The sequence below is a fragment of the Bidens hawaiensis genome, unplaced genomic scaffold (assembly GCF_021521415.1).
Source record: "Bidens hawaiensis isolate Kalapana, Puna unplaced genomic scaffold, B.hawaiensis_p1.1 tig00019393_1, whole genome shotgun sequence".
In the NCBI taxonomy this organism is placed as follows: Eukaryota; Viridiplantae; Streptophyta; class Magnoliopsida; order Asterales; family Asteraceae; genus Bidens; species Bidens hawaiensis.
Genome location: NW_027492947.1, coordinates 203335 through 215965, shown reverse-complemented (window position 1 = coordinate 215965; position 12631 = coordinate 203335). Strand labels below are relative to the sequence as shown.

The 12631-nt window shown below is 36.1% G+C and overlaps 1 protein-coding gene across 1 annotated transcript; it reads right to left on the bottom strand.

Moving 5' to 3' along the window:
- Positions 1-5250: 5250 nt before the first annotated feature.
- Positions 5251-12261, bottom strand: LOC143558296 (protein GFS12-like). The gene is made up of 16 exons (XM_077047152.1): positions 12153-12261; positions 11954-12042; positions 9580-11538; positions 9187-9514; positions 8884-9099; positions 8719-8791; positions 7831-8036; positions 7692-7754; positions 7425-7615; positions 7240-7351; positions 6669-7160; positions 6304-6602; positions 5987-6206; positions 5842-5915; positions 5621-5747; positions 5251-5484 (listed from the first exon to the last, which is right to left on the bottom strand). The coding sequence occupies exons 2-16, from the start codon at positions 11998-12000 to the stop codon at positions 5335-5337; spliced, it is 4557 nt and encodes a 1518-aa protein (XP_076903267.1). The 5' UTR covers positions 12001-12042; positions 12153-12261; the 3' UTR covers positions 5251-5334.
- Positions 12262-12631: the final 370 nt, after the last annotated feature.

The following is a 12631-nucleotide window of genomic DNA, read 5'->3' as shown; positions in this document are numbered from 1 at the left end:
AGAGGATAAAGGTTTAAGAATTAGTCGCTCTAAGACGGAGTACCTTTATTGTGACTTCAGTGGTGTTGGCGATAGAGAGGACACCCAGATCACTATTGAGGACCAGGTGGTTCCGCAGATAACGAAGTTTAAATATTTAGGATCGTTTGTCCAAAGCAATGGAGAGATAGATAGTGACATAACCCACCGCATACAAGCTGGCTGGTGTAGGTGGAAAGCAGCCACTGGGGTTTTATGCGACAAGCGGTTCCCATCTAAACTAAAGGGGAAATTTTATAGAGTAGCAGTTAGACCTGCAATGTTGTATGGAACAGACTGTTGGGCCATAACACAGGCGCACAAGATGGAGGTAGCGGAGATGAGGATGCTGAGGTGGATGTGCGGACACACTAGATTAGATAGGATTAGAAATGAGGTCTTTAGGGAAAGGTTATGAGTAGTTAGCATATCAGACAAAATAAAGGAAGGGAGATTGAGATGGCTTGGGCATGTGAAAAGGAGACCAACAACAGCGCCAGTTAGAGTAGTGGAAACTCTCATTGTGGAAGGAAAGAGGAGTAGAGGCAGGCCTAAATTGACTTGGGATGAGAGAATTAGACATGACTTGACAGAGTTGCACCTCTCTGAGGACATGGTCTAGAATAGAGATTCGTGGAGACGTAGGATTAATGTTAGAGACTTTCTAGGGGAAGGTACCTAGTTAGCTTAGCTTTGTATTTAGGGTCTACTTTGGCTAGCTTGACTCCTTGTTGCTTATGTATATTTTTTGTTTGATGCTGTCTTGTGATTCTTATGCCCAAATCTTATTTACAGATTCCTTGGTATTTTGGTAGGGTGCTACTCTATGTATTGCTAAGTGTCTTTGCTTGTAGGATGTATGTTTACTCTGTTTACCTGTATGTAGCTTTATGAGCGGAGGGTCTCTCTGGAAGCAGCCTCTCTATTCTCACGGATAGAGGAAAGACTTGCCTACATCTCACCCTCCCCTGACCCTACCGATAGCGTGCTATGCGGTGGGATATACAGGGCTTGATTGATTGATGGTGGATGATGATGATTATTTTGATCCTTTTTTTTTTAATATATATATATATTATATATATTGGTTTTTTGAGTGTGGAAAACTAGGATTTTGTTGTTCATGTTAATTCATGCCCCTATGCTGACCAAGTACATTCATATGTTTTTCTTTTATTACTATCCATAATCATACTTCAATTATAAGCCATTTTGCTATTGGTATTTATTTATTTCTTATATCGTTCCAAATCAATTCATTGAATTGAGATCAAAATCATTAATTGTTCATTAAGACTAAATAGACTTACTTTCTTTTTTTCTTTTTTTTTTTTGGTTAAGATTGATTTTAACGTTAAGTAAAACTCAAGACGGTAATGTATTTATTACATTCGTTTTTAATGGCATGATCGTATCTGTTCTCTAGGTATGGAATCTTGGATTTCTAGGTTGGCATATCCTTAAAAGGAAACTCATACGTTACTTTGTCCTCATCACTCCCGACGTGAAGACCACTTTCTCTAGAGAAAACACACTTTAACTGACAAAATTCTCTAGTCTAACATGGAACACTTATTTTGACCAGGTGGACGTGAACTCAATGCCTCCTTGTTTTAGTGAAGTCTTTCGGTATATCACCTCAACCATTTAATTAGAGGATCACCGGTAACATTTACTTGTTAATGAGTTGTTATTTGAATTATTATAATTCAAAATGCCTTTATATTTTATTTTTAAACTGGAAGCTAGGAAGATGTGTATGGTGTCCGATATTTTTATACGATCGGACTTTGGCTCTTCGATGAACTGGTCGTGGAAGAGAGAACTGGCCTTGGAGGTCGAATTAGAAGAGTTTGAGGAGTTATCGGAAGTCATTCGTTAGGTTTCACTTAACAGGTGTGAGGATGATTGGAGATGGGAAGGGGACGATGATGGGTGTTTCTCTGTAGCTGCGGTGAGAGGTTGGTTGTTCGGAATTAATATGGGAAGTGGTGTTTATGTTCTTGATTGGTGCAAGTGACTACCGGATAAATGTAACATATTCATGTGGAGAACATTGTTGGATCGCTTGCCTACAAGGATGTCATTAAGTAGAAGAAATATTGACATTGGTAATACCTTGTGTGATTTTGCGACGAGAGTGAGGAGAGGGTGGATCATGTGTTCATCGGATGCGGTTTTCTATGGGGGTGTGGGAGGGTATTTTAAGGTGGTGTGGTTTACCCAATTTTTTTGCTTTTAGCTTAAAAGATGTGGTGGAGATGCATAGGATGGAAGGATTATCTCCTTTGCGAAAGGAAATTATTAGAGGAGTGGTTATGACTTGTTGGCGGATTTGGAGAGCGAGAAACGGGAAGATTTTTTTACGATAAACGATGCAAGGTGTAGAGATTGTAGTAGACGTGAATGCATATTTTATGGTTTAGTAATAGACACAAAAGCAAATATAGAGATTGAAAGTCTTGGTGTAATATGTATTTGATGTGATGTAGTTTGACGGCCCATTTTCTCCATCTTGGAGATTGGGTGGTTTCTGCGTGTGGTTTATGAAGTTCACCTTTCAAAAAAAATATCATTTTCATGAATTACTTGGTATGTTTGGTTGGAAGTAATTGGATGAAGAAGGAATGAAAATGGAACAATAGAATGAAATGACTAATTACCGTTGCTTTGTCATGTTTGGTTAACTTATAGGAGTGAAATAAATTATTATTTTATGTTGTTTGGTAGAAAAGAAATATGAATGAAATAGAAATGATAAAAACACTCATATCCAAAATTAAAAAAAATTAAAAATATAAAAAAAAATTGCACTGGTGATGGTGGTGGTCTGCCATCTACAATAATGGTGGCGTTGGTGGTATGGCGGTGATGGTGGTGGCGGAGACGATGATGGTGGTTGCGGCGACGGTGGTGGTCAGGTGGTGGCAGTGGCGGTGGTGGTGGTGATCAGGTGGCGGCGGCAGTTGTGTTGCTGGTGGTTGTCGGGTGACGTTGTCTAGAGAGTAAGGTGGAAGAGGAATAAAATGAAAAAAAAAAACAAAGGGATGAGAAGAAATGGATTCGATTAAATGCGATTATTATGTAATTATTGATTTCATTTCATTGAACAACTGAACATTTTTTTTATTATTCTTACAAAGACTCATTTCATTTTCACTATCATTTCTAACTATGAAAAGCTTTCTAATTTTTTAGAATATTTATGGTTTACCATTTTTAATAGGAAAACTAGAACAAAATATACTTTCAGAATCTTAGTATATGACATGTGAATTAGAGGTGAAAAAACCCGTACCCGAAAAAATACTTAAAACCGGTTTTTTTATACTCGAAACCGGAACCGACCCTACCTGTAGGGTATGGATAGGATATGCATTTTGAGGTCAACACCCGTACCCGATTTATACCCGTAAATACCCGGACCCGGTCATACCCTATACCTATACCCGATTATACCCGATACCCGATACCAATTTTCTAATACCCGAAATGATACATGAGTTTTTATAGTACAATTTTATGTTTACTTCACAGCTTTTATGTTTAAGTTTTTGTAAAATGCATAATACTAAGTAAATAATTTGTAATTAAGTGGATTTATGGCTTTTATAATATAGTTTAATTATTTGTATATAATTATAAATTACAAAGCAAATTTAAATTTTAAACAATATAAAAAATGTATAAAAAAATCCAAATTCAAAACCGGTTATTAATACCCGGTCGTACCCGGTTCCAATACCCGAACCTGATCATACCCTACCCGGGTATATAGGGTTGAGTTTTTCTCTTCAATACCCTACCCGAACCCTACCCGATTTCTCTCAATACCTGATTTTCCAATAGCTGGTCATGCCCGAAACCGATTCCATAACCCGGGTATTAGAAAAAACCAGATTTGTACACCTCTAACGTGAATTGTGATTCTACCTTTTTTCTATTTTTAAATAATGTTTACCTTTCAAAAAACATATTTAATGCCGTCTGACTCGATTAGCAGGTTAAAGCACTCGTAATTATATCATTTTTTAATGTTTATAATTTAGGATTATAATAGTAATACTTGCATAGAATTACATGCATAATAATTTCATATTTATACTATATATAATACAGGTAAATTAAGATACTTGATTTTAAGGGATTTACAATTGCTAATGCATAATGTACATGTGTTAGTAAGGGTAAATTTGTCTTTTAAACACAATTCATTCAACTTACAATTTGGTCCATTATCTTTAACCATATTATGTTTTTAATTTAAACATTAAACAAACTTCTCACCCATGATTTTTAAACGACTATAGCATTTTCATACGTTAATATTTTTATAAAAAAATTACATCATAAAAACGAGCATTTTATTCTCTTTAATTTGGATATGATATTGTTGTAATTTTTTTTCATTTTAAATAAATTAAAATGTTACGTAGGGGTGTTCAGTGTCGGTTTTGATGGTTTTTAAGTTAAACTTGTGAGTCAAACTGTTAATACTGCATTTTTGTCGTTCAAAACCAAACTCAACCATCGAAAGTTGAAACCGAATCGTTACTAACGGCATGGTTCCAGTTTGGTTTCACAGTTTAAACTTTAATAATAAATTTAGTTTCAAATAATTAATAATTTAAATGTACCATCAAGTTTAACTAAAACCAACATAATATGATACTTGAGATGATTAAAAATAAAAAATGATAATTTTAGCCACATAAATGGTAAATATTAATGGAAGATCTAGGACGTGAAATAATAACAAAGATTACAAAAGAAATCATATTGCAATTACATTAATTTACAGTCTTTTCTGGTTTCATATGGCCGGTTGTCGATATAAACCGCGAACCAACCGTTCACTACTTTTTGAAAATTTTGAAACCGACCAACAAACCGAAAGTAAAAAAGAAAAAGAGAAAAGAAGTCAAACCAATGACCGATTTAAATGATTTCAAGGTTTTAACCGAACCATAAACACTTATATTGTACGCGATTAACAGGTTCAAACACCCGCTGCATCGCGCGATCACCCGTCTAGTAATATATTATCTCTGACTTGTTTACCAACCTTGACCTTACGCAAGAGGCCAATAACATGCCTTCTGACTCCATCCATGAATTTTGACAATTTTAGCTAAAAATCTAACACGTATATAATTTAGTTATTTTATTATAACTATCTATGTGTCTATCTATATAACTTTTATTATTAGACATCTATAATATTAAATAAAAACTACTACATATTTTATACAAATGACTAGTCTTTTAAGTGCATTTTTACTTGCTTGTTGGTTACACAATTATGGTAACAAGAATCTAACAACACACTTTTAAATAACCGTCTTCCGTCCCGACTAGAAAAAGTCTCGAAAATGGAAGAATAGTTATAGTGGATAACACCGACATATTCCTAGATTCACGATCTGCCATGTATAGGTATTGCGGCGTGATTCGATGTTGCCCATCCTGTGTCACATGAGACAGTTTAATTAATACCATACATGTGCCGTGCCATAAAAGTTGCAACAATAACTCAAGTGGATCATATTCATATAATGAAGACAACATAAGAATCCCCAAAAAATATATAAAGAATACTTGCCTGTTTAGATAAGGAAGAAAGTCCAATTTTACTTCTGGATATTGAAATAATATCCTGTCCCCACACGGAAAAACCCGATACACCATCGCTGTGACCTCTGAATAAGATCAATGGTGTTGCCAAATTCCTGTAAAAATAAATAGGAAAAATATTACATTTTTAATAAGTTTGATGGAATTAAGAAAATTATTATTAGTAATGATTATGATCCAAAAGATTACTTTCTGAGGTCCCAAACCCGCAATGTCTTGTCAAGTGCACTAGAAACAAGCAAATGGTCCTCTGGAGCAGCCAACTGCAGACGGATTATTGAATTCAAATTTCGACCGACTCAAACTAGATTGACATGTTATAATACTACAATACCTTTGTAACATAGCCATCATGAGCTTGCCATGAGGTGATTAAATCGCCACTTCTCATGTCAAGCAACCGACAGTGACCAGAACTTAGTCCAGCTGCAATCCAAGATGCTGACACGGCACCTCCACATGAGCATATGGATGAAATTAGAGAAGGAAAACTGGATTCTAAACAGTCACTTCTCCACAAATGAAGTTTTTGACCTTCCTCAATGTCTATGAATCTGAATATGATTAACATGATAATTAATTAATTATGATTACAAAGACAATATTTTATAATATTATTACAGTATCAATCTGGAAGCACTGATGATTTACCTGAGGGAACCGTTTCCAGTACCTGCTACAAGCCTGTTTACAGTTTCCAAATGATGCATACAAGTATACATACTTCCATCATATGCACTACTCAAAATCCCGCTACCGAGTGAGCTAAAATCAAGCATATTAGCTTGATCAGAATGTGTCTTTGATGCAGACATCGAGTTACCATATTGTGCAGAATTTTCAGAAATTACAGATAACTTTTTCCCTGTTTGACTATTCCACACATGAATTGTACCATCACAAGAAGCTGTTCTTTCATAGGATCCTATGACACATATGTCATTCACAACCTGAACAAAATAGAAGGTAACATTAGCATTAACATCAAACTTAATTCAATGAAAGAATTAACAAACCTCTTCATGGCCATCATATCCAGGTGAAGAAACGATTCTTGATAAATCCCATTTTTGCACTGATCCCTTAAACCCTGGACCGACTCCAGCTGTAAAAAAAGTGGATTCATCTTGGCAAACCGCAAAGGATCTGAGAACTCCATGATGGGCCCGGACCGAGTGAATCACAGATGCACTGATTTTCCATGGAATTTCACTACTTGAAGCCCCGACCCGACCTAGAAAATCAGGCCCGTCCCAGCCAGTTGCAGGACTAGGGAACCAATGCCAAGGCTCCTGTTCTCTTGACATTGAGGATGATGTCACATGATGGTGTCGCTTATGTGGCATTGAACTCTTGACCCCTTTGTTTTCTTGTGGTACTGGCCATCCGAACCCATGAAGGAAAACTTTAGCAGAATTATGTTCAGGCTTTGGGTTCTTGTTGTAGCTCGTTCTTCTTGTGTTTATATTGTCCACACCACTACGAGAAGATTCTTCTGTTTTCTCCCACTAAAGACAACATTTTTAACAAACAACACTAATTTATACTCATAAAATAGTTATGCTTGAAAATTATTTAATATCCCACCTTCCAATTATGATTCCATAAAAGATACTGTTCAAGAATCAACCATGTTGTACAACATTGACGAAGTGTCTCGATTCCAAGAAGTGATGCAAAGGGTGGATATAAAAGCAATCTGTAAATAGAATATACATTATCGCATAAATACTGTGAACATGACTACACGAGTAAAGGAAAAAAGAACTTACACCAGATCCATGCGGTTTTCGATTTGCTCATTCTCGACTTTATTTTTGGAAACTTTACGGTTTGGACCACCGCAAGTTTCTTCAGAAAAGGCAAGTTTTTCAAAGAGTTCTTTAAGTTTAGGCATGACATATAATGTTGTTAATTCTGGTCCAATTTGCTGAGAAACTGCTACAAGACTTGTGGCACCAATCTGAAATACAACCTGCCAGATATTAACCTTTTACAGTACATTCACCAAAAGCTTAAACAAAGAAAATTTAAAGCACCTGAAGTGATGGCATTCCCAATTTGGATGACATGAGAAGTTGAATATAGAGGCAACCTCCATCCTGGTAAATTTCAGTCAGTTATAAATGCAGTTGTTATAAGCGTATATATTGTTTATTTTTTTAAAAAGTTTCTTACCTCTATTAGCTCTTTGACAACCACCTCATTTGACAAGAATTCCACTATGCCATCTAATGTCATTAGACAATCCATAAGAGCCAAAGCACTCCAACTCTGCATAGGTTCAGGCCTACTCACTTTGGATGCATCAATGCAAGACCGTACAACATTTTTCAGTAATGGGAGAATCTGTTTCACTATAAACGTCTCTCCCAAAAGACCACCTGATTATTAAAAGTGGTTAGCTTAAATGTGTTAACAAGAAATTGCTGCAAAAAAGGTAACCAATTTTGGTCTTATTTCCATTTAAAGTAACCATGAAATGAAACCAAAGCAACCAACTTTAAAAAGAAGAAAGACTTTAAAAGTTATGATTTAAGGTAGACCATATGTTTGATCAGGCTGACATTATTTTTTATAAGGCGCCCAGAAAACCAGTTACCTGCTAAAAATGTTGCAGATTACCTCAAATGCTATTTCTTGAAAGTTGGTTATGTTGTTATGCAATAAACCTAGTTACCGACTCTAAAAAGAAAGTCTGACTTTAAAAGCTATAATTTAAGGTAGACCACGTGTTTGACCATGTTGGCGCTTTCTGACTTGGTGCCCAGAAAACCAGTTATCTGCTAGAAAGGTTGCAGATTACCTTAAATGCAACTTTTTGAAATATTTTTTTTGTTTTATGCAGTAAACCTAGTTAAGCAACTTTAAATATAAAGTCAGACTTTAAAATCTTATGATTTGAAGTAGACTGTGCGTTTGACCATGTTGACTTTTTCTGATGTGATGATCTGAATACCAGTTACCTGCTAAAAAGGTTGCAGATTACCTTAAATGGAATTTTTTGAAGTTGGTTATGTTTGTATGTAATAAACCTAGTTAAGAATTAATAATAAATGGGATTACCAATTCTAACAATGACATCAATTCCGTCACTGCAAAGCCCCTTCCCGAAGCATTGAATCAGAGGTAATATTGTCTGGATAAGGAATGATGAGTTAGTCAAACGGTAGTTAAAACCGAATGGGTTCGTATATCAAAGAAAATTTAGAAGTTGAGAGCTTAATAAACCTGATGAACTGTAAGTGGTACACCGAGCTCATCAGTTGAGCCAATTAAAAGTACAGATGCAGCTACAGATGAACTCTTATGAGGAGAAACATATAAATTTGACAGAACCATAGAATGTATACCCTCTAAATACACTTGTTTACCAACTTTGCTCCATAACTCACGCACAAACGAGTCTTGAAGTAGAGAAACCTTCATATGTGAATAACCAGTCATCTGCAAAAGTCACACTTTAAGAAGTCAATATAATAAAGAACACTTATAAGCCAATATTCAGAAGAGGAAAAAAAGTTTGCAACGGGCCTGTAGAATCTTCTGGATCACAGGCAAGATAAGTGTCTTCACAGCTTTCAGATTCAGACACTTCAAGAAATCTTTTAATATTACATACGCGCATTCTGCTTCAGTGTCGGATAGAGGTTTGAGCAAAAGAGGTAAACAGTGGGGCGCGCACATTTCAGCTGCAAAATTTCCCATTAATTTCAAAGCTCCAGATTTTGCATAATTTGAAACATAATGGATCCGAGATCCGTCTTTTGATAAAAGTTGAAGTGGTGCTAGAAATAAGTATGATGACCTCACTGTTGCAGGAAAATAGGGAGATTCCAAAAGAGACTTTATAGATGGTCTCCTGGTTATTAAAATTGAAAGGATTAAGATTAATTTAAGATGCAGAAAAATATTTAAAAGGACTACCTCTTCCAATCTTTCTGAATGCATACTTCAACAAGAATATTAACTTGAGGTGGCAGTTCCTGCATCAATTTGGGTAGAACACCACTGTGTAAATACTGTGCTAAAGATGCAGGATTAAAAAGTGGTCTCTTTAAATGAAGCTCTGCTAGTATGCAACCGATTGAAAACACATCATTTGCAATTTTTGCAGAAAGATTTGTTGAACAAGACGATTTCTGTCTCCACAAAAGAAAATCTTGATACCCTGAAGTACTACAATCATCTGTTTCAATATTCTGAAGAAGAAAATTTACATCAACAGCTAATGGTAAGTTTTTGTCTCTGCAACATTCATATGTTTCAGATGTAACTTCTGCATCCTGACTTAATGATTCTTCTATATTAGGGTTATATAAAGGACTCAAGTGTGAAGCATGTTCAATAAAAGTAGCTGCCTTTTCAAGTGCTTTTAAATTAGATGTTTCATGAAGTACACGTGTCTCACTAACTGAATCGGGGTCATGCTGACTGGACTTCTTTATAACGCCCCAACGAGCAGGATGTGGCAGACTAAAGAGCTGGCGCCTCCCTGCTGACCTGGCGCTTGTAGAATCTGAAGGGGGCAGCATGACATTTTTTGCCGCAATAGCTGCTTCGCCTGACATTTTATGACCGAATATGATATCTATCCAATGATGAATCTGACACGATACACGATAACTTTCTAAAGCATCTCTATGCAGTTTTATAAACTCTTCGGGGTTACTTGCCCATGAAGGTACTGCTAAATCAGACATCCCAGAATGTTGAGATTTGAATATCTTTGGATCATAATAAAACTCTGGGATGCATTCATCTGGGGTCCACTGGTAAAGCCTATGCATTGTAGAAGGATACTCGTTAGGTTCGTAAACCGAACGTACAGCCGAACGAAGAACACTTAACGGTAACCTTCTTGCTTTGTAACTACAAACGGCTAGCTCTGACAAACATTCATCTGAAACGTGATGTGGGATTTCTGATGTTAAATATGTAAAATCCAACTGTTCATCACCTTTTGCCAACCGCCATTTGCTTTTACTCAAATCTCGCCACCCAGTTTCATTATTTTCATCCGGTTTTACACTGAAATCAATCACCCATGGCATAACCGTGTGAAAAGTGTGATCGCCCCATCTCCTACCCACGATTTTGTTTAAAAATAATAGATAGTCAAAGTTAGTCAACTCTCCACTCCACCAACGAATAAACACGGTATGCCAATCAGTAGAACAAGATAGCTTCAAATCAGCATATATTTCATTTGAGTGACAACCCTTGGTACAACAAACAAGTTTTTCGGATGATTTGGTGTGTGATTGTAGTGTTAATGTATCACCAATATTCAACCAACACCAGAATGAATCAGTTAATAATACATTCGGTGGAGATAAGTTACCATGAGCAATGCCTAAACCATGCATGTATCTCAAGGGAGATAGTATTTGATACATTAATAACTTAATATGCCAATTTGACTTTAAGGCATCAGGGCTGTAATGAAGAATGTTTTCCAGTGTATAATGAGTTTTTGGTAATATTACATTGATATGCGTGGATGATTTCATCATGCTCAAAATTGGTACTATGTTTGGATGTCTTATGCAACCAGGAAAGCTAGTTTCGGTAAACGACGGGACCCCGATTAAGTTAAGAAAGTTGATGGTATCCCGTCCTGTTGGTTTTCCTTGTATCAGAAGATTAAGCGACTGCAACACATGATCTTCTGCAAGTCCAGATAAGAAACTTGAAGCCACGTCATCGAAAGCGGGAAATGATGCAGGGGCGATTTGAGAAAGCGGGGCCAAGGATGTAAGCGTCCTCGAGCAAGAAAAGCGTTTAGAAAAGTAACAGTTGCACCCAAATCCAGGTAAGGATGTGTTTCCAGCATCATGACTAGTTAAAAGTTGAGGTTGAACGTTTTGTGGAAAATGGTCGTTGCTGTATAAGGAAACAAAATAATAATCTTATAAGATGTAAATACACCAAAATTTTTCTTAGAACACTGGCCTAAATGCAGACCATATGCTACTTTGAACTCTCCTAAAAATCACGATTAGTCACTAATTCATCGCTAATGGTTATGCTACTGGTTCAATCTCACCAAATCAGACCAACAAACCAGTAGTCGGTCAAAGCCAGTTCAAAATCTTTGAAAATCTAATCAGATTAATAAGAGTAAAAAACCAAAAACAGAATGTAGAAACATTTGGTATATTGAATAAATTGAACAAGATTACATATAAATATCAAATTCAATGGTAGTGAACAGAAGCAGCAGTAATGAATAGGATGATGCGAGTAGAGTAATGGTGTAAGAAGAATTTGGAATGTAATGAATAGAGGTGAAACATACATGTAGTTGGTGAGACAGGTATGGTGTTGATGAATGGGCAGATACATTAAGACGAATTGAGGTGAAATATCGGCATCGGAATTGGAAACCTGCATCAAAACCCAACCCTAGGGATATTAATATTGATGGATACGTACATTAGTAGACGGAGGGATATAATAATAATAATAATAATAATAATAATAATAATAAATGTAACCTTGACTACGGCGTTGGATGCGAATGGAAGGGCGGGGGCGGCGAGTGGGTAACTGAAGTGGAGTCGTCGGTCGTCTGAGAAATAATCGGATTTGATTTGACGCTCAAGACACTCCAAGCAGAAGAACAACAATTGAGGACCTTCCATTTTACTCTACTCAATTCACTCATTTGGGGGAACACAGTATCTGTTTTATTTTGACTCAACCAAACAGACACCACAAGGAGGATCTGTTTCCATGAACTGTTAACCGCTATATATTTATTATCAACACCCCCATTAACCCCTAACAACAACAAATATTATATCACTACTATACTCATAATTGTGGCTATCCACCCGGATACGGATACGGATACAGAAAGTATCTTCATCCCATTTCAAAAATTCAAAAATCCTCAAAAATATCTTAAAAGTTCAAAATTTCACCCGTATAAAAATTTGAACGGAAGAAACAATAGACCGGGGACTTATGAAGG

What these genes read in the sequence shown, in the direction of transcription:
- LOC143558296 (XM_077047152.1), bottom strand. Translation starts at nt 12,000, where the DNA reads ATGTATCTGCCCATTCATCAACACCATACCTGTCTCACCAACTACAT. An exon ending in ATTCAGAAAGATTGGAAGAG is followed by an intron (nt 9,515 to 9,579) that starts GTAGTCCTTTTA and finishes TTTAATAACCAG; the next exon opens with GAGACCATCTATAAAGTCTC. An exon ending in CGGGTTTGGGACCTCAGAAA is followed by an intron (nt 5,748 to 5,841) that starts GTAATCTTTTGG and finishes TTATTTTTACAG; the next exon opens with GAATTTGGCAACACCATTGA.